Source organism: Oncorhynchus mykiss, chromosome 5, assembly GCF_013265735.2.
Source record: "Oncorhynchus mykiss isolate Arlee chromosome 5, USDA_OmykA_1.1, whole genome shotgun sequence".
In the NCBI taxonomy this organism is placed as follows: domain Eukaryota; kingdom Metazoa; phylum Chordata; class Actinopteri; order Salmoniformes; family Salmonidae; genus Oncorhynchus; species Oncorhynchus mykiss.
Window position 1 is genome coordinate 3,644,170 of NC_048569.1, and position 26,542 is coordinate 3,670,711.

The following is a 26,542-nucleotide window of genomic DNA, read 5'->3' on the forward strand; positions in this document are numbered from 1 at the left end:
TACTCTGCTATGGACTATTTATTTTGTTCACAAATCAAGAAAAATATATGCAGCATTTCTAAATAAATATGTATTTTTTCAAAGAAATACACTATACAAATATCTATTCAAACAGTTCAACTGTTTAGTTCCATGCTGAGAGAATGGCAGCTTCTGTATTCTGCCATGAAGGAAAACAATACCACACCAAGTCACAAGTCAATGAGATGTTTTTTTTCCCTATACCACAAACATTATGAATACCAAAAACATTCCTGAAAAACGGCAGCCAGAAAAAAAAAACAAAAAAAAGTGACAAAATATTTTACAGCGATTAAAAAAAAAAAAAAACTTTAGTCAAACAGAATAGATAGAAGTATTTGTACAAATCCCACAGAATGACATCAATATTTCCATAACATTAAATACTGCATATTAGATTTACTTTGTGATGTAAAACATGAGAGAGAGAGGAGGAAAGTAAGTCAGTCTTGACAGACAGTTCAGTTCGGACCAAAGTTCCCAGGTTTCCCAGAAATCCCAGGAGGATTCACAGATTTCCTGCTTATTATTTTACAACCCTAGGTCAGACCTACAGTAATAACATCTTCAGGATTAGGTAGGCTACAGCACATACTCCCTTATACAAAAATGTACAAAACATCAGCCTCTAACTAGTTACACCAGAATACTGTCCTTTTTTTACAGTAGTAGTATGACAGTACAAAACATTGTGCCTAGAAGATGTGTTGAGGAGACGCAAAGGTGACCCGGTGCTGACCCCCCTCGGTCCCCGCTAGTCATGTGACCTCGGTCATCGATGCCGAATGGTTCTGAAAGACAGAAGGGGGAATGTTGGTTTATACTGTGGTTGATGTCCAGCAAACATAAAGCAAGCGAGTGAGGTACGCATATCCCAAACTTGACAAGACCAGCAAAACTAAGATTCTGGAAGACAGAGGCATTTTTGTTAAGAATTTCATAAGCAACTAAGAAAATGTTTTGGCATATACTGAATTTAAACAAAAAAATGAGGCATATACCGAAGCATAGGTAACTGCCAACATAAAGTGTCTTAATAGGGCGTTGGGCCACCACCAGCCAGAACAGCTTCAATGCACCTTGGCACAGATTCTACAAGTGTCTGGAAGGGATGAGACATCCATTCTTCCATGAAATATTCAATATTTTGGTGTTTTATTGATGGTGGTGGGAAACGCCGTCTCAGGCACCACTTCAGAAACTCCCATAAGTGTCCAATTGGGTTGAGATCTGGTCACTGACGACCATGGCATATGTTTTACATCGTTTTCATGTTCATCAACGCATTCAGTGACGACTCGTACCTGTGGATGGGGACATCCTATGGGGGCATAGCCATGGTAGCCAAAATAATGGCCCATCATTTTTATACATGACCCTAAGCATGATGGGATTGTAATTGCTTAATTAACTCCACACCTGTGTGAAACACCTGCTTTCAATATACTTTATAAAGTGTTTCCATTATTTTAGGCAGTTACATGTACAGGGTAAAGTAGATGGATGTGTATTCATGTACACCCTAAACCTGAGAAAATATATCCTGACAAAGAAATGAAAGACCCACACATTAAAAAGTACAGCAGCTGAATAGCAAAGCAGGCGATGGCCCCGGTACAGTATCCGATGGCCCCGGTACAGTATCCGATGGCCTCGGTACAGTATCCGATGGCCTCGGTACAGTATCCGATGGCCCCGGTACAGTATCCGATGGCCTCGGTACATTATCTGAATAGCAAAGCAGGCGATAGCCCCGGTACAGTATCCGATGGCCCCGATACAGTATCCGATGGCCCCGGTACAGTATCCGATGGTACAGTATCTGATGGCCTCGGTACAGTATCTGATGGCCTCGGTACAGTATCTGATGGCCTCGGTACAGTATCTGATGGCCTCGGTACAGTATCTGAATAGTAAAGCAGATGGCCTCGGTAGAGTATCTGAATAGTAAAGCAGATGATGGCCTCGGTACAGTGTCTGATGGCCTCGGTACAGTGTCTGAATAGTAAGGCAGGCGATGGCCTCGGTACAGTATCCGATGGCCTCGGTACAGTATCCGATGGCCTCGGTACAGTATCCGATGGCCTCGGTACAGTATCCGATGGCCTCGGTACAGTATCCGATGGCCTCGGTACAGTATCTGAATAGCAAAGCAGGCGATGGCCTCGGTACAGTATCCGATGGCCTCGGTACAGTATCCGATGGCCTCGGTACAGTATCTGAATAGCAAAGCAGGCGATGGCCTCGGTACAGTATCTGATGGCCTCGGTACAGTATCTGAATAGTAAAGCAGATGGCCTCGGTACAGTATCTGAATAGTAAAGCAGATGGCCTCGGTACAGTATCTGAATAGTAAAGCAGGCGATGGCCTCGGTACAGTATCTGATGGCCTCGGTACAGTATCTGAATAGTAAAGCAGATGGCCTCGGTACAGTATCTGAATAGCAAAGCAGGCGATGGCCTCGGTACAGTATCCGATGGCCTCGGTACAGTATCTGATGGCCTCGGTACAGTATCTGATGGCTTCGGTACAGTATCTGAATAGCAAAGCAGGCGATAGCCTCGGCACAGTATCTGATGGCCTCGGCACAGTATCTGATGGCCTCGGTACAGTATCTGATGGCCTCGGTACAGTATCTGAATAGTAAAGCAGATGGCCTCGTTACAGTATCTGAATAGTAAAGCAGATGGCCTCGTTACAGTATCTGAATAGTAAAGCAGATGGCCTTGGTACAGTATCTGATGGCCTCGGTACAGTATCTGAATAGTAAAGCAGATGGCCTCGTTACAGTATCTGAATAGTAAAGCAGATGGCCTTGGTACAGTATCTGATGGCCTCGGTACAGTATCTGAATAGCAAAGCAGGCAATGGCCTCGGTACAGTATCTGAATAGTAAAGCAGATGGCCTCGGTACAGTATCTGAATAGCAAAGCAGCCAATGGCCTCGGTACAGTATCTGAATAGTAAAGCAGATGGCCTCGGTACAGTATCTGAATAGTAAAGCAGATGGCCTCGGTACAGTATCTGAATAGTAAAGCAGATGGCCTTAGTACAGTGTCTGATGGCCTCGGTACAGTGTCTGATGGCCTCGGTACAGTGTCTGAATAGTAAGGCAGGCGATGGCCTCGGTACAGTATCCGATGGCCTCGGTACAGTATCTGAATAGTAAAGCAGATGGCCTTAGTACAGTGTCTGATGGCCTCGGTACAGTGTCTGATGGCCTCGGTACAGTGTCTGAATAGTAAGGCAGGCGATGGCCTCGGTACAGTATCCGATGGCCTCGGTACAGTATCCGTTGGCCTCGGTACAGTATCCGATGGCCTCGGTACAGTATCCGATGGCCTCGGTACAGTATCCGATGGCCTCGGTACAGTATCCGATGGCCTCGGTACAGTATCCGATGGCCTCGGTACAGTATCCGATGGCCTCGGTACAGTATCTGAATAGCAAAGCAGGCAATGGCCTCGGTACAGTATCCGATGGCCTCGGTACAGTATCCGATGGCCTCGGTACAGTATCCGATGGCCTCGGTACAGTATCTGAATAGCAAAGCAGGCAATGGCCTCGGTACAGTATCTGATGGCCTCGGTACAGTATCTGAATAGTAAAGCAGATGGCCTCGGTACAGTATCTGAATAGTAAAGCAGATGGCCTCGGTACAGTATCTGAATAGTAAAGCAGATGGCCTTAGTACAGTGTCTGATGGCCTCGGTACAGTGTCTGATGGCCTCGGTACAGTGTCTGATGGCCTCGGTACAGTGTCTGAATAGTAAGGCAGGCGATGGCCTCGGTACAGTATCTGATGGCCTCGGTACAGTATCTGATGGCCTCGGTACAGTATCTGAATAGTAAAGCAGATGGCCTCGTTACAGTATCTGAATAGTAAAGCAGATGGCCTTGGTACAGTATCTGATGGCCTCGGTACAGTATCTGAATAGTAAAGCAGATGGCCTCGGTACAGTATCTGAATAGCAAAGCAGGCGATGGCCTCGGTACAGTATCCGATGGCCTCGGTACAGTATCTGAATAGCAAAGCAGGCGATGGCCTCGGTACAGTATCCGATGGCTTCGGTACAGTATCCGATGGCCTCGGTACAGTATCCGATGGCCTCGGTACAGTATCTGAATAGCAAAGCAGGCGATGGCCTCGGTACAGTATCCGATGGCTTCGGTACAGTATCCGATGGCCTCGGTACAGTATCCGATGGCCTCGGTACAGTAGCCGATGGCCTCGGTACAGTATCTGAATAGCAAAGCAGGAGATGGCCTTGGTACAGTATCCGATGGCCTCGGTACAGTATCCGATGGCCTCGGTACAGTATCCGATGGCCTCGGTACAGTATCCGATGGCCTCGGTACAGTATCTGAATAGCAAAGCAGGCGATGGCCTCGGTACAGTATCCGTTGGCCTCGGTACAGTATCCGATGGCCTCGGTACAGTATCCGATGGCCTCGGTACAGTATCTGAATAGCAAAGCAGGCGATGGCCTCGGTACAGTATCCGATGGCCTCGGTACAGTATCTGAATAGCAAAGCAGGAGATGGCCTTGGTACAGTATCCGATGGCCTCGGTACAGTATCCGATGGCCTCGGTACAGTATCCGATGGCCTCGGTACAGTATCTGAATAGCAAAGCAGGCAATGGCCTCGGTACAGTATCTGAATAGTAAAGCAGATGGCCTCGGTACAGTATCTGAATAGCAAAGCAGCCAATGGCCTCGGTACAGTATCTGAATAGTAAAGCAGATGGCCTCGGTACAGTATCTGAATAGTAAAGCAGATGGCCTCGGTACAGTATCTGAATAGTAAAGCAGATGGCCTCGGTACAGTATCTGAATAGTAAAGCAGATGGCCTCGGTACAGTATCTGAATAGTAAAGCAGATGGCCTTAGTACAGTGTCTGATGGCCTCGGTACAGTGTCTGATGGCCTCGGTACAGTGTCTGATGGCCTCGGTACAGTGTCTGAATAGTAAGGCAGGCGATGGCCTCGGTACAGTATCTGATGGCCTCGGTACAGTATCTGATGGCCTCGGTACAGTATCTGAATAGTAAAGCAGATGGCCTCGGTACAGTGTCTGGTGGCCTCGGTACAGTGTCTGGTGGCCTCGGTACAGTGTCTGGTGGCCTCGGTACAGTGTCTGGTGGCCTCGGTACAGTGTCTGAATAGTAAAGCAGGTGATGGCCTCGGTACAGTGTCTGGTGGCCTCGGTACAGTGTCTGGTGGCCTCGGTACAGTGTCTGGTGGCCTCGGTACAGTGTCTGGTGGCCTCGGTACAGTGTCTGAATAGTAAAGCAGGTGATGGCCTCGGTACAGTGTCTGGTGGCCTCGGTACAGTGTCTGGTGGCCTCGGTACAGTGTCTGGTGGCCTCGGTACAGTGTCTGGTGGCCTCGGTACAGTGTCTGGTGGCCCCGGTACAGTGTCTGAATAGTAAAGCAGGTGATGGCCTCTGCAGTAGTATTGAACAGTGGTGTTAAGTGGTTACCTGTGCAGTAGTATTGAACAGTGGTGTTAAGTGGTTATCTGTGTAGTAGTATTGAACAGTGGTGTTAAGTGGTTACCTGTGCAGTAGTATTGAACAGCAGTGTTAAGTGGGTTTACCTGTGCAGTAGTATTGAACAGTGGTGTTAAGTTACCTGTGCGTTGAGTGTCTGCAGGGGGCTCTGGATGCGGGGGAAGGTCATTAGAGGGAGACCACGGTAATCTTCACTCTTCTGTTTGGCAGGAGGGGAGTGGGTTCCTTTAAAGTTGTTCACCACACAGATACCCTGAAGGAGACACAACGTCACTGAAACATTCCCTGACATGAAAACGTCACAGAGCAAAAGGCTGAACAGTATTAGGGTTCCCAGGGTTACAGGATCCCATCTCCATGACTACATATCCACGAGAAGAGCCACTGGCCAATCAATACATTTGATCTATTTAGAAAATTCACCCGTGTCAATGTGTCAACTCAAATATTTTGGCACTGAGCAAATTTCTGGTCTGCTGAGCGCACACTTCAACAATGTGAAAATGTTGTGTAACTTCCAGTGTGCTTTTACTATATACCTTGAGGTTGAACCTGCTTTAGGTTACAGTTGTAACAGTGTCCAAGTAGGATTCTGTGGCTATTTGATCATAATGTAGACCTACCTACCAGAGAGGCCTACCATCAAAAACAATGGAGAAAATGCATCCCATAACATTTTACGATGGAAATATCTGTTCTATCATTCAGCCTACAGTAGGAGCCAATGTGTGGTGTTCAATGTAGGTCTACATTCCATGAGATTTAAAACAAAAAACATGCAGGGCTTCACATTAACAAGTTTATCCACTTGTCCTTCAGACAAGGAGGTGACTGAACATGTGTTGTTAAATGAAAATGCATTGTTATTCCCATTCCATTAGAATCAGACAAATTATGCTACCCTCTGCCTATTGGCTACTTAGCTTATTCAAGACTGTCTCAAATACAACACTGCCCCTTTAAGAGAAAAAAACAAGCTATTTACCTGACTGGCTTTTCAAAGGTGTCTAGAAATGTACACATTTTGTGCTCTTGGAGGAAGCAATCACTCCCTTAACATTGACAAGAAATGATCTATAACTGGACTAATAACTCACTAACTAGCAAATAATATGAACAAAATGTGCCCACGTGGCAACATGCAGCTCTCACTTCGATCTCAAAACAAGTGCATCTACTCACGACTGCTCATGCTGTAAACACAGTCCAGTTCAAAGTGAATGGAACAGATCCATATATGGCAATGGTCTGTTTGCATATAGGCTTCCTGCAGCTCTGATTGGTTAAGGTGCACCAGTCTGAGTAGAGTGAGTCCTGCATGTCAATGCAGAAAAAATAATCTCTTGCAGTTAGTTTTGCATACTAAATCTGGCATATTTCATTTTGGTATGTTACATTGAAAGTGGCTACTATTGCTTTGATCACAATTCCCACAGTAAAGGGAAACATTGATAATGTTAATTAACTAAGGGGGAAAACTGTAGAAAGTTAAGTTCAATCTCGTGCTTCTCTGATATTTCTTCTGCGTGGCACGCAGCTTAGAGGGAATATTGCCAGTGAGAACCATTTAGATGCCGAGGAAGATTTTGACCAATAGGAATACAAGACGTCCTCATCAGGAAGATCAGCTCCCATTATGTGCTAAAAGAGATCAACACAACCAGATAAAACGACCGTTAGTCCTCACCAGGAAGAGAGCGATACAGCTACCAAGGATGAACCCAGCGATGACATCAGAACAGTGGTTCCGGTACTCCGAGACCCGGTTGAGCCCGGCGAGGAAGGCTGTACAGAGGGTGCCCAGGCACAGCACCGGTTTGGCCAGGCGACTACTCTTAGTCTTTATGGTGCTAGTGATGTACATCTGGAACAGGGAGAGACAGGGAGAGGCAGGGAGAGACATGATTAGAAGTAGTAACTGTCTCTATGGTGTCTGCCCAAGCTAAAAATGTCTCCATCATCATAATAAAGTTGGGCCAGTTCCATCAGTACACAGTGACGCAGACAGCAGAGTAACAATGACTACATGCAATACTACTATGCTGCCGACTGTAATACTCATTCTGATTATCATAACCCTCACAGTGACATAGACAGCCGAGTAACAATGACTACATTCTACTGTAATACTCATTCTGATTATCATAACCCTCACAGTGACGTAGACAGCAGAGTAACAATGACTACATTCTACTGTAATACTCATTCTGATTATCATAACCCTCACAGTGACATAGACAGCCGAGTAACAATGACTACATTCTACTGTAATACTCATTCTGATTATCATAACCCTCACAGTGACGTAGACAGCAGAGTAACAATGACTACATTCTACTGTAATACTCATTCTGATTATCATAACCCTCACAGTGACGTAGACAGCCGAGTAACAATGACTACATTCTACTGTAATACTCATTCTGATTATCATAACCCTCACAGTGACGTAGACAGCAGAGTAACAATGACTACATTCTACTGTAATACTCATTCTGATTATCATAACCCTCACAGTGACGTAGACAGCAGAGTAACAATGACTACATTCTACTGTAATACTCATTCTGATTATCATAACCCTCACAGTGACGTAGACAGCCGAGTAACAATGACTACATTCTACTGTAATACTCATTCTGATTATCATAACCCTCACAGTGACGTAGACAGCCGAGTAACAATGACTACATTCTACTGTAATACTCATTCTGATTATCATAACCCTCACAGTGACGCAGACAGCCGAGTAACAATGACTACATTCTACTGTAATACTCATTCTGATTATCATAACCCTCACAGTGACGCAGACAGCCGAGTAACAATGACTACATTCTACTGTAATACTCATTCTGATTATCATAACCCTCACAGTGACGCAGACAGCAGAGTAACAATGACTACATTCTACTGTAATACTCATTCTGATTATCATAACCCTCACAGTGACGCAGACAGCCGAGTAACAATGACTACATTCTACTGTAATACTCATTCTGATTATCATAACCCTCACAGTGACGCAGACAGCAGAGTAACAATGACTACATTCTACTGTAATACTCATTCTGATTATCATAACCCTCACAGTGACGTAGACAGCAAAGTAACAATGACTACATTCTACTGTAATACTCATTCTGATTATCATAACCCTCACAGTGACGTAGACAGCAGAGTAACAATGACTACATTCTACTGTAATACTCATTCTGATTATCATAACCCTCACAGTGACATAGACAGCCGAGTAACAATGACTACATTCTACTGTAATACTCATTCTGATTATCATAACCCTCACAGTGACATAGACAGCCGAGTAACAATGACTACATTCTACTGTAATGCTCATTCTGATTATCATAACCCTCACAGTGACGCAGACAGCCGAGTAACAATGACTACATTCTACTGTAATACTCATTCTGATTATCATAACCCTCACAGTGACGCAGACAGCCGAGTAACAATGACTACATTCTACTGTAATTGTCATTCTGATTATCATAACCCTCACAGTGACGCAGACAGCCGAGTAACAATGACTACATTCTACTGTAATACTCATTCTGATTATCATAACCCTCACAGTGACGCAGACAGCCGAGTAACAATGACTACATTCTACTGTAATACTCATTCTGATTATCATAACCCTCACAGTGACGTAGACATCAGAGTAACAATGACTACATTCTACTGTAATACTCATTCTGATTATCATAACCCTCACTTGACGTGACGTAGACAGCAGAGTAGACGCTGAGCGAGGGTTAGGGTCAGTAAAACTCACCGTGACATAGACAGCAGAGTAGACGCTGAGCGAGGGTTAGGGTCAGTAAAACTCACCGTGACAAAGACAGCAGAGTAGACGCTGAGCGAGGGTTAGGGTCAGGGTTAGGGTCAGTAAAACTCACCGTGACGTAGACAGCAGAGTAGACGCTGAGCGAGGGTTAGGGTCAGTAAAACTCACCGTGACATAGACAGCAGAGTAGACGCTGAGCGAGGGTTAGGGTCAGTAAAACTCACCGTGACAAAGACAGCAGAGTAGACGCTGAGCGAGGGTTAGGGTCAGTAAAACTCACCGTGACGTAGACAGCAGAGTAGACGCTGAGCGAGGGTTAGGGTCAGGGTTAGGGTCAGTAAAACTCACCGTGACATAGACAGCAGAGTAGACGCTGAGCGAGGGTTAGGGTCAGTAAAACTCACCGTGACGTAGACAGCAGAGTAGACGCTGAGCGAGGGTTAGGGTCAGTAAAACTCACCGTGACGTAGACAGCAGAGTAGACGCTGAGCGAGGGTTAGGGTCAGGGTTAGGGTCAGTAAAACTCACCGTGACGTAGACAGCAGAGTAGACGCTGAGCGAGGGTTAGGGTCAGTAAAACTCACCGTGACATAGACAGCAGAGTAGACGCTGAGCGAGGGTTAGGGTCAGGGTTAGGGTCAGTAAAACTCACCGTGACGTAGACAGCAGAGTAGACGCTGAGCGAGGGTTAGGGTCAGTAAAACTCACCGTGACATAGACAGCAGAGTAGACGCTGAGCGAGGGTTGGGTTGAGTAAAACTCACCGTGACATAGACAGCAGAGTAGACGCTGAGCGAGGGTTAGGGTCAGGGTTAGGGTCAGTAAAACTCACCGTGACATAGACAGCAGAGTAGACGCTGAGCGAGGGTTAGGGTCAGTAAAACTCACCGTGACGTAGACAGCAGAGTAGACGCTGAGCGAGGGTTAGGGTCAGTAAAACTCACCGTGACATAGACAGCAGAGTAGACGCTGAGCGAGGGTTAGGGTCAGTAAAACTCACCGTGACATAGACAGCAGAGTAGACGCTGAGCGAGGGTTAGGGTCAGTAAAACTCACCGTGACGTAGACAGCAGAGTAGACGCTGAGCGAGGGCTAGGGTCAGGGTTAGGGTCAGTAAAACTCACCGTGACGTAGACAGCAGAGTAGACGCTGAGCGAGGGTTAGGGACAGTAAAACTCACCGTGACGTAGACAGCAGAGTAGACGCTGAGCGAGGGTTAGGGTCAGTAAAACTCACCGTGACGTAGACAGCAGAGTAGACGCTGAGCGAGGGTTAGGGTCAGGGTTAGGGTCAGTAAAACTCACCGTGACGTAGACAGCAGAGTAGACGCTGAGCGAGGGTTAGGGTCAGTAAAACTCACCGTGACGTAGACAGCAGAGTAGACGCTGAGCGAGGGTTAGGGTCAGGGTTAGGGTCAGTAAAACTCACCGTGACGTAGACAGCAGAGTAGACGCTGAGCGAGGGTTAGGGTCAGTAAAACTCACAGTGACGTAGACAGCAGAGTAGACGCTGAGCGAGGGTTAGGGTCAGGGTTAGGGTCAGTAAAACTCACCGTGACGTAGACAGCAGAGTAGACGCTGAGCGAGGGTTAGGGTCAGTAAAACTCACCGTGACATAGACAGCAGAGTAGACGCTGAGCGAGGGTTAGGGTCAGTAAAACTCACCGTGACGTAGACAGCAGAGTAGACGCTGAGCGAGGGTTAGGGTCAGGGTTAGGGTCAGTAAAACTCACCGTGACGTAGACAGCAGAGTAGACGCTGAGCGAGGGTTAGGGTCAGTAAAACTCACCGTGACATAGACAGCAGAGTAGACGCTGAGCGAGGGTTAGGGTCAGTAAAACTCACCGTGACATAGACAGCAGAGTAGACGCTGAGCGAGGGTTAGGGTCAGTAAAACTCACCGTGACATAGACAGCAGAGTAGACGCTGAGCGAGGGTTAGGGTCAGGGTTAGGGTCAGTAAAACTCACCGTGACATAGACAGCAGAGTAGACGCTGAGCGAGGGTTAGGGTCAGTAAAACTCACCGTGACGTAGACAGCAGAGTAGACGCTGAGCGAGGGTTAGGGTCAGTAAAACTCACCGTGACGTAGACAGCAGAGTAGACGCTGAGCGAGGGTTAGGGTCAGGGTTAGGGTCAGTAAAACTCACCGTGACGTAGACAGCAGAGTAGACGCTGAGCGAGGGTTAGGGTCAGTAAAACTCACCGTGACGTAGACAGCAGAGTAGACGCTGAGCGAGGGTTAGGGTCAGGGTTAGGGTCAGTAAAACTCACCGTGACGTAGACAGCAGAGTAGACGCTGAGCGAGGGTTAGGGTCAGGGTTAGGGTCAGTAAAACTCACCGTGACGTAGACAGCAGAGTAGACGCTGAGCGAGGGTTAGGGTCAGGGTTAGGGTCAGTAAAACTCACCGTGACGTAGACAGCAGAGTAGACGCTGAGCGAGGGTTAGGGTCAGTAAAACTCACCGTGACGTAGACAGCAGAGTAGACGCTGAGCGAGGGTTAGGGTCAGTAAAACTCACCGTGACGTAGACAGCAGAGTAGACGCTGAGCGAGGGTTAGGGTCAGTAAAACTCACCGTGACGTAGACAGCAGAGTAGACGCTGAGCGAGGGTTAGGGTCAGGGTTAGGGTCAGTAAAACTCACCGTGACATAGACAGCAGAGTAGACGCTGAGCGACGCGTCTTTGGAAGGGAAGGAGCGTCGAGCCTTCTCCACGACGACCGGGCTGCCGGTACAGATGTTACCGTTGGAGATGAACTGGTGGTTGAAGCGACACTCGGTGCCGGTGTAGTTGGGCTTACACACAGACAGGAAGTACGGCGCCAGGTTGCCCGTCACCACCTGCCCCGCATTTACAAAGATGTCTGTCGCAAACAGACCAAACGCAAACACACCTGGAGAGAGAGAGAGAGAGACGAACAGAGAGAGAAAAGATAGAGACACATGAAACTAAATGCTTCATTTCCAATGTTCATGAAATATGACTTATTATCTGCTCTTTATATTGTAATACTCTGAGCATGGTGGTGCCCCTCTGTCTGGGGGGGTCCTGTGTTCTGGAGGGAGAGACAGAGAACAATGGGCTGGACTGTGTCCCAAATGGAACCATATTCCCTACACAGTGCACTACTTTTGACCAGGGCCCTGTGTGTGCTGGTCAAAGTAGTGAACTATGTAAGGAATACAGTGCCATTTTGGGATGCATTTTAACACAGACGTAATGTAACTTGGTGTCATTCAGCACTGTAACAGACGTAGTGTAACACGGTGTCATTGAGCACTAACAGGTGTAGTGTACATTAGTGTGACACTACAGGTGTCATTGAGCAGCCTGACACGGTGTCATTGAGCACCCTGACACAGTGTCATTGAGCACCCTAATAGACGTTCTACTAGAGAGAAGGGTCGTCAGTAGAAACCGTGAAGACATCTTGGACAGTTCCAAACTGCTCTCATAACTACAGCTTCAATCACACTAACTGAACGGGCCCCATGTTAATCTGCAGCAGATGTTTGTATGAAAGCCTAATGGTTAAGAGAAGGTGGGCCAGTAACAAAGGTTGCTGGTTCAAATCCCTGAGCTGACTAGGTGAAAAATCTATCAATGTGCACTTAAACCTAATTGCTGCAGTAAGTCGCTATGAAAAAGAATATCAGCTAAATGACATTTTTTTTATAAAAAAATAAAAATACTATAAAATAGTTTGCAAAGAGTTGGCTGCTCAACATGTAACTACGTTCAACATCTAATATACAAGTAACACCACTGACATGACCAGTAGGTCACCAATAACTAACCAATAAACCTGATGACTCTCCTGGTAAGGGCGTTCAGGTAGCAGCACTTCCCCGTCACCATGGTCTTCTCCTGGGTTAGTAGCACCGCCCGTGTGGACTTCATGATGTACATGGATACCTCCCCGATGAAGATCTGATGACAGACAGATGCATGGTAATGTTAAACACATTGAGCCTAACCTCCACCCTGATGGACTTCATGATGTACAGTGGTTCTTCCTTTAAAAGTTTGGAGCTTATGCCGCGACGGTTTGTGGTAGATGGTGGCAGATTGTGGTAAATTGCGGCATTCTGGCAACAATGGCTGCCACTTAAATAACGTGCCATAGAATTCTGCGGCACCCCGCAAGCTGTGCTGCAGTACGCAGCAACTTTTAAAAAGGAAGAACCACTGTACTTGGAAACCTCTCCGATGAAGATCTGAAGACAGACAGTGTACAAAATATTAAGAACACCTGCTCTTTCCATGGCATAGACAGATCAGGTGAAAACTATGATCCCTTATTGATGTCACTTGTTAAAGCCACTTCAATCGCTGTGTAGATGAAGGAGAGGAGGTAAAGGAGCCTTGATCTAACAGAGGGTGAACAAAGACAAAATAGTGTGCCTTTGAACGGGGTTTGGTAGTAGGTGCCAGGAGCAACAGTTTGTGTCAAGGCTGCAATGCTGCTGGGGTTTTTCATGCTCAATAAAGTTTCCTGTGTGTATCAAGAATGGTCCACCAAACAAAGGACATCCAGCCAACTTGACAACTATGGGAAGCATCGGAGTCAACATGGGCCAGCATCCCTGTGGAACGCTTGCAACACCTTGTAGAGTCCATGTCCCGACAAACTCAAACTTTTACAGATGCACAATCGAGAACATCCCGTCGGGCTGTATCACCACCTGGTACGGCAACTGCACTGCACTCAACCACAGGGCTCTCCAGAGGGTAGTGAGGTCTGCCCAACGCATCACCAGGGCAAAACAACCTGCCCTCCAGGACACCAACAGCACCTGATGTTACAAGAAGGCCAAAAATATCATCAAGGACAACAACCACCCGAGCCACTGCCTGTTCACCCCGCTATCATCCAGAAGGCGAGGTCAGTACAGGTGCATGAAAGCAGAGACCGAGAGACTGAAAAACAGCTTCCATCAAGGCCATCAGACTGTTAAACAGCCATCGCTATCGGAGAGGCTGCTGCCAACACACAGATTGAAATCACTGGCCACTTTTTAAAAAATTACTTAAAGGTATCACTACTCACTTTAAATAACGCCACTAAGTCACTCTGGATAGGCGCGTCTGATAAATGACTAAAATGTACCACTACTCTGGAGGTGTTAGTTGGTCTTGTGTGGTTCAGTTGGTAGACCATCAGGATATGTTTGATTCCCACGGAGGTCACCCACATGAACATGACTTTTATTTATTTATTTCACCTTTAAATAACCAGGTAGGCTAGTTGAGAACAAGTTCTCATTTACAATGACGGCCTACCAGGGAACAGTGGGTTAACTACCTTGTTCAGGGGCAGAACAACAGATTCTTACCTTGTCAGCTCGGGGATTCAATCCAGCAACCTTTCAGTTAACTACTAGGCTACCTGCTGCCCAAGGTAGCCTACCATTACACCCACACTCAATAAATAATAATATATACTATTTAGCATACACTTATCCTAAGCGACTTAGTAATTCCAGTGTTTTACTTGCTATATTGTATTTACTTCGCAACGATGGCCTTTGTTTTGCCTTTACCTCCCTCATCTCACCTCATATTGTATCTAGACATATTTTCCTACTGTATTATTGACTGTACGTTTGTTTTACTCCATGTGTAACTCTGTGCTGTTGTATCTGTCGAACTGCTTGCTTTATCTTGGCCAGGTCGCAGTTGTAAATGAGAACTTGTTCTCAACTTGCCTACCTGGTTAAATAAAGGTGCAGTCTGTGTTGGCACCAGAGACGGGCATGTAGAGCTGCTATGGTTGCTGCCGAACTGTAGGCAGTAGATCTACAGTGTAGCAACAGTGCCATCTAGTGTTCATTCTCTGAACTAATGAAACAGTGTCAGTGCCTCAGTGTCTTCAAAAACCAGCTGCTTTTTTCCTCCAGTGAATCTAGCAGTCATAATTAAACCTAGAAATCAATATTTCAGTAGAAATTAGGCTAATGGGAGCATTTGATCTGTAAATAATACAGATGCAGGATCTAAATTCGAGCCAGTTTGCTGCAGGAGGAATAATCCTTATTAAATTTTTCAGGAGGGGAAATCAAGTTTGAAATAAAAAAAAAGTGGAAATTAAACTTCAGAAGCCTTCTTAAAACTCAAATACAAGAAAATTCTCAACCACAAAAGAGTGATTAAATTAAGAGCCTACATCAGTAGGATATATATCTTCATTAAATATATAATACAAAGATAATGGAGGATAATGTGAGATGATTTACTGAGAAAGCAAGATAGCGAGAGCGAAAAGACAGAAAAACAGTTACTGTACTCAAGATGGCGATGGGAGCCAAGCCACATATTGTGACAGAGAGAGAGAAAGAGGAGCGAGGGGGCAGAGAGACAGGAGAGAGAGAGACAGACAGAGACAGAGGGCAGAGCCAGCAAGACAGAGTCAGTCAGTAACCTAGTACTCACGATGGTGGTGGGAACAGCGGCGACCACGCAGTAGAGGATGAGGGGAGGGATGAAGCTGCTCTCGTCCACCCCGGGGTACGGCTTCATCAGGTCAGCATCGTTGCAGAAGAACCCCTGGACGTGGATGCCGAACGTGTCGGTCAGCTCAAAGTAGTAGGCCAGCAGGACGGTCCCTGCCATTATCACCAGCTGGAGAGACGACAACAGGGAGATATCAGGCTGGAACCCTAATCTAACCTAAATACAACCTGACCTAACTCAAAGTAGTGGGCCAGCAGGACGGTCCCTGCCATTATCACCAGCTAGAGAGACATCAGGGAGAACCCAAATGTAAAGTAGCAGGCTGTGTGTCTAACCAAACCCAAATGTAAAGTAGCAGGCTGTGTGTCTAACCACAACCAAACCCAAAGTAGCAGGCTGTGTGTCTAACCACAACCAAATGTAAAGTAGCAGGCTGTGTGTCTAACCACAACCAAATGTAAAGTAGCAGGCTGTGTGACTAACCACAACCAAACCCAAAGTAGCAGGCTGTGTCTAACCACAACCAAATGTAAAGTAGCAGGCTGTGTGTCTAACCACAACCAAATGTAAAGTAGCAGGCTGTGTGTCTAACCACAACCAAACCCAAAGTAGCAGGCTGTGTGTCTAACCACAACCAAACCCAAAGTAGCAGGCTGTGTGTCTAACCACAACCAAACCCAAAGTAGCAGGCTGTGTGTCTAACCACAACCAAACCCAAAGTAGCAGGCTGTGTGTCTATCCACAACCAAATGTAAAGTAGCAGGCTGTGTGTCTAACCAAACCCAAATGTAAAGTAGCAGGCTGTGTGTCTAACCACAACCCAAACCCAAAGTAGCAGGCTGTGTGACTAACCACAACCAAACCCAAAGTAGCAGGCTGTGTCTAACCACAACCAAACCCAAAGTAGCAGGCTGTGTGTCTAACCAAACCCAAATGTAAAGTAGCAGGCTGTGTGTCTAACCACAACCAAACCCAAAGTAGCAGGCTGTGTCTAACCACAACCAAACCCAAAGTAGCAGGCTGTGTGTCTAACCAAACCCAAATGTAAAGTAGCAGGCTGTGTGTCTAACCACAACCAAACCCAAAGTAGCAGGCTGTGTGTCTAACCACAACCAAACCCAAAGTAGCAGGCTGTGTCTAACCACAACCAAACCCAAAGTAGCAGGCTGTGTGTCTAACCAAACCCAAATGTAAAGTAGCAGGCTGTGTGTCTAACCACAACCAAACCCAAAGTAGCAGGCTGTGTGTCTAACCAAACCCAAATGTAAAGTAGCAGGCTGTGTGTCTAACCAAACCCAAACGTAAAGTAGCAGGCTGTGTGTCTAACCATTAGCTACCTACAGACTCATACTACAGATATGACAATATTTGTAGTACGAGTTTGGATAATGCCAGGTCATTGTTTAGCTAGCTAGCTAGATGTCTAAACAAAAGACTCCACTTCGCCAGATGGTTACATCACCCATCAAGTTGGCCAGGTGTGTCTGAAGGTGATTACAGACATTTATTCTATTTCATGGACATGAAACACATGTTCACCTGGGTGAAAATGGCATTCAAACATCGGAAAGATTATTGGTGAAATAAATTGATGTGAGGGCAATATTAGAATTACACCGAACTCCTCTTTGGTCTCTATGAGAGTTCCACATGACAGGCAGTCTTACCTCTAGGATCACTGTACTACCTGTTATTAGGTAACACCAGAGACAGACAGTCTTACCTCTATGATCTGTTATTAGGTAACACCAGAGACAGACAGTCTTACCTCTATGACCTGTTATTAGGTAACACCAGAGACAGACAGTCTTACCTCTATGACCTGTTATTAGGTAACACCAGAGACAGACAGTCTTACCTCTATGATCTGTTATTAGGTAACACCAGAGACAGACAGACACTTACCTCTATGACCTGTTATTAGGTAACACCAGAGACAGACAGTCTTACCTCTATGACCTGTTATTAGGTAACACCAGAGACAGACAGACACTTACCTCTATGATCTGTTATTAGGTAACACCAGAGACAGACAGACACTTACCTCTATGACCTGTTATTAGGTAACACCAGAGACAGACAGACACTTACCTCTACGAAGATGAAACATGGGATGATGGAGTAACTGCGCTGTGTGTTGTCAGAAGCCATGTTGTCTCAGCAAGGAATGGATCAGTCTGGATCTCAATCTACAGGAGATGAAGGACTGTTAATATCATGAAATATTGGGAGTCCATTGTGATTCCATTCCTAAATTCCTGGAGATGGGAATTGACTCCAAGAGGAGTCCATTTCAAACCATGAACTGATTCCAGAAAAATCCAAAACAATGTCAGGACAGAGGGTGACTGGACAACATACAGTGAAACTACAATACAGGGGGGAGAGCGGGTAAAGAGAAGGGGAGAAAGAGCGGGTAAAGAGCGGGGGGGACAACATACAGTGAAACTACAATACAGGGTTGAACATTCAAAAAAACACTGCATAAAGTACATGTGTTATATACAAACAGGGTTGGCAAATAGACTAGTCTTTGAGCACTGACAAGAGAGTGGGTAAAGAGGGGGGGAAAGAGTGGGTAAAGAGCAGGGGGGGAAAGAGTGGGTAAAGAGCAGGCGGGGGAGAGAGGGTAAAGAGCAGGGGGGAGAGAGGGTAAAGAGCAGGGGGGAGAGAGGGTAAAGAGCAGGGGGGAGAGAGGGTAAAGAGCAGGGGGGAGAGAGGGTAAAGAGCAGGGGGGAGAGAGGGTAAAGAGCAGGGGGGGAGAGAGGGTAAAGAGCAGGGGGGGAGAGTGGGTAAAGAGAAGGGAAGAGTGGGTAAAGAGCGGGGGGGGGGGGGAGTGGGTAAAGAGCAGGGGGGGGGGAGTGGGTAAAGAGCGGGGGGGAAGAGTGGGTAAAGAGCGGGGGGGGAGAGTGGGTAAAGAGCGGGGGGGAGAGTGGGTAAAGAGCGGGGGGGAGTGGGTAAAGAGCGGGGGGGGGAGTGGGTAAAGAGCGGGGGGGGGAAAGAGCTGGTAAAGAGAAGGGGAGGAAGAGTGGGTAAAGATAAGGGGAGGGGGGAAGAGTGGGTAAAGAGAAGGGGAGGGAAAGAGTGGGTAAAGAGCAGGGGGGAAGAGGAGAGAGTGGGTAAAGAGAAGGGGAGGGGGAAGAGTGGGTAAAGAGAAGGGGAGGGGGGCAAAGTGGGTAAAAAGCAGGGGGGAAAGAGTGGGCAAAGAGCAGGGGGGGAAAGAGTGGGCAAAGAGCAGGGGGGGAAAGAGTGGGCAAAGAGCAGGGGGGGAAGAGTGGGCAAAGAGCAGGGGGGGAAGAGTGGGCAAAGAGCAGGGGGGGAAGAGTGGGCAAAGAGCAGGGGGGGAAGAGTGGGCAAAGAGCAGGGGGGGAAGAGTGGGCAAAGAGCAGGGGGGGAAGAGTGGGCAAAGAGCAGGGGGGGAAGAGTGGGCAAAGAGCAGGGGGGGAAGAGTGGGCAAAGAGCAGGGGGGGAAGAGTGGGCAAAGAGCAGGGGGGGAAGAGTGGGCAAAGAGCAGGGGGGGAAGAGTGGGCAAAGAGCAGGGGGGGAAGAGTGGGCAAAGAGCAGGGGGGGAAGAGTGGGCAAAGAGCAGGGGGGAAGAGTGGGCAAAGAGCAGGGGGGGAAGAGTGGGCAAAGAGCAGGGGGGGAAGAGTGGGCAAAGAGCAGGGGGGGAAGAGTGGGCAAAGAGCAGGGGGGGAAGAGTGGGCAAAGAGCAGGGGGGGAAGAGTGGGCAAAGAGCAGGGGGGGGAAGAGTGGGCAAAGAGCAGGGGGGGGAAGAGTGGGCAAAGAGCAGGGGGGGGAAGAGTGGGCAAAGAGCAGGGGGGGAAAGAGTGGGCAAAGAGCAGGGGGGGAAGAGTGGGCAAAGAGCAGGGGGGGAAGAGTGGGCAAAGAGCAGGGGGGGAAGAGTGGGCAAAGAGAAGGGGGGGAAGAGTGGGCAAAGAGCAGGGGGGGAAGAGTGGGTAAAGAGAAGGGGAGGGAAAGAGTGGGTAAAGAGCAGGGGAGGGAAAAGAGTGGGGGAGGAAAAGAGTGGGTAAAGAGCAGGGGGGGAGAGTGGGTAAAGAGCAAGGGGGGGAGAGTGGGTAAAGAGCAGGGGGGGAGGAGTGGGTAAAGAGCAGGGGGGGAGGAGTGGGTAAAGAGCAGGGGGGGGAGTGGGTAAAGAGCAGGGGGGGAGGAGTGGGTAAAGAGCAGGGGGGGGAGTGGGTAAAGAGCAGGGGGGGAGAGTGGGTAAAGAGCAGGGGGGGAGAGTGGGCAAAGACCAGGGGGGGAGAGTGGGCAAAGACCAGGGGGGGGGAGAGTGGGTAAAGAGCAGGGTAAAGAGTGGGTAAAGAGTGGGTAAAGAGAAGGGGAGGGAGAGTGGGTAAAGAGCAGGGGGGGAAGAGTGGGTAAAGAGCAGGGGGGGGGAAGAGTGGGTAAAGAGCAGGGGGGGGGAAGAGTGGGTAAAGAGCAGGGGGGGGAAGAGTGGGTAAAGAGCAGGGGGGGGAAGAGTGGGTAAAGAGCAGGGGGGGGAAGAGTGGGTAAAGAGCAGGGGGGGGAAGAGTGGGTAAAGAGCAGGGGGGGGAAGAGTGGGTAAAGAGCAGGGGGGGGAAGAGTGGGTAAAGAGCAGGGGGGAAGAGTGGGTAAAGAGCAGGGGGGAAGAGTGGGTAAAGAGCAGGGGGGAAGAGTGGGTAAAGAGCAGGGGGGAAGAGGAGAGAGTGGGTAAAGAGCAGGGGGGAAGAGGAGAGAGTGGGTAAAGAGCAGGGGGGAAGAGGAGAGAGTGGGTAAAGAGCAGGGGGGAAGAGGAGAGAGTGGGTAAAGAGCAGGGGGGAAGAGGAGAGAGTGGGTAAAGAGCAGGGGGGAAGAGGAGAGAGTGGGTAAAGAGTGGGTAAAGAGAAGGGGAGGGGGGAAGAGTGGGTAAAGAGAAGGGGGGCAAAGTGGGTAAAAAGCAGGGGGGAAGAGTGGGTAAAGAGCGGGGGGGGAGAGTGGGCAAAGAGCAGGGGGGGAGAGTGGGCAAAGAGCAGGGGGGGAGAGTGGGCAAAGAGCAGGGGGGGAGAGTGGGCAAAGAGCAGGGGGGGGAGAGTGGGCAAAGAGCAGGGGGGGAGAGTGGGCAAAGAGCAGGGGGGGAGAGTGGGCAAAGAGCAGGGGGGGAGAGTGGGCAAAGAGCAGGGGGGGAGAGTGGGCAAAGAGCAGGGGGGGAGGAGTGGGCAAAGAGCAGGGGGGGAGAGTGGGCAAAGAGCAGGGGGGGAGAGTGGGCAAAGAGCAGGGGGGGAGAGTGGGCAAAGAGCAGGGGGGGAGAGTGGGCAAAGAGCAGGGGGGGAGAGTGGGCAAAGAGCAGGGGGGGAGAGTGGGCAAAGAGCAGGGGGGGAGAGTGGGCAAAGAGCAGGGGGGGAAGTGTGGGTAAAGAGCAGGGGGAAGAGGAGAGAGTGGGCAAAGAGCAGGGGGGAGAGTGGGCAAAGAGCAGGGGGGAGAGTGGGCAAAGAGCAGGGGGGAGAGTGGGCAAAGAGCAGGGGGGAGGGTGGGCAAAGAGCAGGGGGGAGGGTGGGCAAAGAGCAGGGGGGGAGAGTGGGCAAAGAGCAGGGGGGGAGAGTGGGCAAAGAGCAGGGGGGAGGGTGGGCAAAGAGCAGGGGGGGAGGGTGGGCAAAGAGCAGGGGGGGAGGGTGGGCAAAGAGCAGGGGGGGAGGGTGGGCAAAGAGCAGGGGGGGAGAGTGGGCAAAGAGCAGGGGGGAGGGTGGGCAAAGAGCAGGGGGGGAGGGTGGGCAAAGAGCAGGGGGGAGGGTGGGGAAAGAGCAGGGGGGGAGGGTGGGCAAAGAGCAGGGGGGGAGGGTGGGCAAAGAGCAGGGGGGGAGGGTGGGCAAAGAGCAGGGGGGGAGAGTGGGCAAAGACCGGGGGGGGGAGAGTGGGCAAAGAGCAGGGGGGGGAAGAGTGGGCAAAGAGCAGGGAGGGGAAGAGTGGGCAAAGAGCAGGGGGGGAAGAGTGGGCAAAGAGCGGTGGGGGGAGAGTGGGCAAAGAGCAGGGGGGGAGAGTGGGCAAAGAGCAGGGGGGGAGAGTGGGCAAAGAGCAGGGGGGGAGAGTGGGCAAAGAGCAGGGGGGGAGAGTGGGCAAAGAGCAGGGGGGGAGAGTGGGCAAAGAGCAGGGGGGGAGAGTGGGCAAAGAGCAGGGGGGGAGAGTGGGCAAAGAGCAGGGGGGGAGAGTGGGCAAAGAGCAGGGGGGGAGAGTGGGCAAAGAGCAGGGGGGGAGAGAGGGCAAAGAGCAGGGGGGGAGAGAGGGCAAAGAGCAGGGGGGGAGAGAGGGCAAAGAGCAGGGGGGAGAGAGGGCAAAGAGCAGGGGGGGAAGAGTGGGCAAAGAGCAGGGGGGGAGAGAGGGCAAAGAGCAGGGGGGGAGAGAGGGCAAAGAGCAGGGGGGGAGAGAGGGCAAAGAGCAGGGGGGGAGAGAGGGCAAAGAGCAGGGGGGGAGAGAGGGCAAAGAGCAGGGGGGGAGAGAGGGCAAAGAGCAGGGGGGGAGAGAGGGCAAAGAGCAGGGGGGGAGAGAGGGCAAAGAGCAGGGGGGGAGAGAGGGCAAAGAGCAGGGGGGGAGAGAGGGCAAAGAGCAGGGGGGGAGAGAGGGCAAAGAGCAGGGGGGGAGAGTGGGCAAAGAGCAGGGGGGGAGAGTGGGCAAAGAGCAGGGGGGGAGAGTGGGCAAAGAGCAGGGGGGGAGAGTGGGCAAAGAGCAGGGGGGGAGAGTGGGCAAAGAGCAGGGGGGGAGAGTGGGCAAAGAGCAGGGGGGGAGAGTGGGCAAAGAGCAGGGGGGGAGAGTGGGCAAAGAGCAGGGGGGGAGAGTGGGCAAAGAGCAGGGGGGGGGAGTGGGCAAAGAGCAGGGGGGGAGAGTGGGCAAAGAGCAGGGGGGGAGAGTGGGCAAAGAGCAGGGGGGGAAGTGTGGGTAAAGAGCAGGGGGAAGAGGAGAGAGTGGGCAAAGAGCAGGGGGGAGAGTGGGCAAAGAGCAGGGGGGAGAGTGGGCAAAGAGCAGGGGGGAGAGTGGGCAAAGAGCAGGGGGAGAGTGGGCAAAGAGCAGGGGGGAGGGTGGGCAAAGAGCAGGGGGGGGGGGTGGGCAAAGAGCAGGGGGGAGAGTGGGCAAAGAGCAGGGGGGAGAGTGGGCAAAGAGCAGGGGGGAGAGTGGGCAAAGAGCAGGGGGGAGAGTGGGCAAAGAGCAGGGGGGAGAGTGGGCAAAGAGCAGGGGGGGAGGGTGGGCAAAGAGCAGGGGGGGGGGGGCAAAGAACAGGGGGGGAGAGTGGGCAAAGAGCAGGGGGGGAGAGTGGGCAAAGACCAGGGGGGGAGAGTGGGCAAAGACCAGGGGGGGAGAGTGGGCAAAGACCAGGGGGGGAGAGTGGGCAAAGAGCAGGGAGGGGGGAGAGTGGGCAAAGAGCAGGGAGGGGGGAGAGTGGGCAAAGAGCAGGGAGGGGGGAGAGTGGGCAAAGAGCAGGGAGGGGGGAGAGTGGGCAAAGAGCAGGGAGGGGGGAGAGTGGGCAAAGAGCAGGGAGGGGGGGAGAGTGGGCAAAGAGCAGGGGGGGAGAGTGGGCAAAGAGCAGGGGGGGGGAGAGTGGGCAAAGAGCAGGGGGGGCAGAGTGGGCAAAGAGCAGGGGGGGCAGAGTGGGCAAAGAGCAGGGGGGGCAGAGTGGGCAAAGAGCAGGGGGGGCAGAGTGGGCAAAGAGCAGTGGGGGGAGAGTGGGAAAAGAGCAGTGGGGGGAGAGTGGGAAAAGAGCAGTGGGGGGAGAGTGGGCAAAGAGCAGGGGGGAGAGTGGGCAAAGAGCAGGGGGGAGAGTGGGCAAAGAGCAGGGGGGAGAGTGGGTAAAGAGCAGGGGGGGAAGAGTGGGTAAAGAGCAGGGGGGGAAGAGTGGGTAAAGAGCAGGGGGGAAGTGTGGGTAAAGAGCAGGGGGGAAGAGGAGAGAGTGAGTAAAGAGCAGGGGAGGGGGGAAGAGGAGAGAGTGGGTAAAGAGAAGGGGAGGGGGGCAAAGTGGGTAAAGAGCAGGGGGGGGGGGGGGGGAGTGGGTAAAGAGGGAGGATGCTGTGGCGCTGGGGTATGGAGCCGTGGTGTGAGGATGCTGTGGCGCTGAGGTATGGGGCCGTGGTGGGAGGATACTGTGGCGCTGGGGTGTGGGAGGATGCTGTGGCGCTGGGCTGTGGGAGGATGCTGTGGAGCTGGGGTGTGGGAGGATGCTGTAAAGCAGGGGTTGTGGGAGGATGCTGTGGAGCTGGGGTTGTGGAGCTGGGGTTGTGGGAGGATGCTGTGGAGCTGGGGTTGTGGGAGGATGCTGTGGAGCTGAGGTTGTGGGAGGATGCTGTGGAGCTGGGGTTGTGGGAGGATGCTGTGGAGCTGGGGTTGTGGGAGGATGCTGTGGAGCTGGGGTGTGGGAGGATGCTGTGGAGCTGGGGTGTGGGGCCGTGGTGGGAGGATGCTGTGGCGCTGGGGTGTGGGAGGATGCTGTGGCGCTGGGGTGTGGGGCCGTGGTGGGAGGATGCTGTGGCGCTGGGGTGTGGGAGGATGCTGTGGCGCTGGGGTGTGGGAGGATGCTGTGGAGCTGGGGTTGTGGGAGGATGCTGTGGAGCTGGGGTTGTGGGAGGATGCTGTGGAGCTGGGGTTGTGGAGCTGGGGTTGTGGGAGGATGCTGTGGAGCTGGGGTTGTGGGAGGATGCTGTGGAGCTGGGGTTGTGGGAGGATGCTGTGGAGCTGGGGTTGTGGGAGGATGCTGTGGAGCTGGGGTTGTGGAGCTGGGGTTGTGGGAGGATGCTGTGGAGCTGGGATTGTGGAGCTGGGGTTGTGGGAGGATGCTGTGGAGCTGGGGTTGTGGGAGGATGCTGTGGAGCTGGGGTTGTGGGAGGATGCTGTGGAGCTGGGGTGTGGGAGGATGCTGTGGAGCTGGGGTGTGGGGCCGTGGTGGGAGGATGCTGTGGCGCTGGGGTGTGGGACCGTGGTGGGAGGATGCTGTGGCGCTGGGGTGTGGGAGGATGCTGTGGCGCTGGGGTGTGGGTGGCATCAGGTTGGAGTTCACAGGGAGATCAGAGTAGGATAATGTCACCATGTCATCTTATTCTGACTGATCCTAAATCAGCCACCCTTATACTGGTGAGAGGTTTTATGAAACACGACCAAACTGATCCTAAATCAGCTATCAAGACACTTAATACATCCGGCCCCAGACCACAACCAAAGGCGACTGGAATGACACACAGACAAGTAAATTGTCTGTATCACCAACCATGCTCGTGATCCTACTAATGACGAACAAATTATGTCCATGAATGATTAGGCTCCTCTCTCCTCGGTAAATAATTGGAAACATAAAACACGAGGACGGCGAGGTAATTACACAACAATCACGGTCTAAATGAGTTCCAGAGAGACAGGTGTTAGTCTGAGTTCACGGATCCTCCCTGGTAAGAGACCATTTAAATAATTAAATGACCCTCGGAGGACCATGATAGTACTCTGGTCCTCCCTCCGCAACGTGTGGCTTCATTCTCAGGACTGACCATTGCAACAAAGTAACGCTTTAGTTAAACACTGGCTATATTTAAATCGGCTGAAATAAAAAATGAACACTCCGGCAATATCGGAACCAATTCCACATTGCCCTCAGCAACAGCACACGAACCCATCGACCCGTAGACGCTGTGAGAAGCAAGACAATAGCTGAATAGGCGAATAGCAACAACAATTTGTCTATTTCTCACCGAGTGGCCGGGGCTGCCACCGAATGCATCACGGAGAACTTACCGTGCGATGAACGTATATTCCAATGGACGTGCACATCCATCAAAGGGAATGGAAGAAAATAATGCCCAGACGCGTGCATGCTACTCCATATTGTTAATCAGCGCTACAGTGTCTGCTAGTAGCTTTGAGATGGGTGATGAGAACACCATCAAGTACCCCTCGCAACAGCACACAGAACTGGGAGGAGTCAAACTTCTATTCTTTAAATTTGGCGGATCGCAACCAACTGAAAGGTGCGTACACCGCCATCTACTGTAGTGGAGAGTGAGGCCGGACAGGGCCTCCATATTCATCTTTAGCTCTCATCTTGCCCTATTTCTACCTACTGTTCTAGAGTATGAATTCATTACACTTTGTGACACAAAAAAAGATGGGAAAAGGGAAGAAACACTGCCCTTCCAACTAACCCTACACCCATTAAAACCTCACCATTATACCAACTAACCCTACACCCATTAAAACTTCACCGTTCTACCAACTAACCCTTCCCCCATTAAAACCTCCCCACTATACCAACTAACCCATTAAAACTCCCCACTATACCAACTAACCCTACACCCATTAAAACCTCCCCACTATACCAACTAACCCTACACCCATTAAAACCTCCCCACTATACCAACTAACCCTTCACCCATTAAAACCTCCCCACTATACCAACTAACCCTACACCCATTAAAACCTCCCCACTATACCAACTAACCCTTCACCCATTAAAACCTCCCCACTATACCAACTAACCCTACACCCATTAAAACCTCCCTACTATACCAAATAACCCTACACCCATTAAAACCTCCCCACTATACCAACTAACCCATTAAAACTCCCCACTATACAACTAACCCTACAACCATTAAGACCGCCCACTATACCAACTAACCCTACACCCATTAAAACCTCCCCACTATATCAACTAACCCTACACCCATTAAAACCTCCCCACTATACCAACTAACCCTATACCCATTAAAACCTCCCACTATAGCAACTAACCCTACACCCATTAAAACCTCCCC

General features: G+C 50.4%; 2 protein-coding genes across 2 annotated transcripts; both read right to left on the reverse strand.

Moving 5' to 3' along the window:
- LOC110523109 (phospholipid phosphatase-related protein type 1) lies at positions 1-25,704 on the reverse strand. Its single transcript, XM_036976620.1, has 8 exons — positions 25,524-25,704; positions 17,895-17,992; positions 15,783-15,971; positions 13,148-13,280; positions 11,993-12,243; positions 7,225-7,401; positions 5,659-5,790; positions 1-812 (listed from the first exon to the last, which is right to left on the reverse strand). The coding sequence occupies exons 2-8, from the start codon at positions 17,952-17,954 to the stop codon at positions 780-782; spliced, it is 975 nt and encodes a 324-aa protein (XP_036832515.1). The 5' UTR covers positions 17,955-17,992; positions 25,524-25,704; the 3' UTR covers positions 1-779.
- On the reverse strand, positions 18,330-25,509 carry LOC118964541 (splicing factor 3A subunit 2-like). Its single transcript, XM_036976533.1, has 3 exons — positions 25,481-25,509; positions 23,852-24,765; positions 18,330-18,343 (listed from the first exon to the last, which is right to left on the reverse strand). Exons 1-3 carry the CDS (start codon positions 25,507-25,509, stop codon positions 18,330-18,332), a joined length of 957 nt encoding a protein of 318 aa, XP_036832428.1.
- Positions 25,705-26,542: the final 838 nt, after the last annotated feature.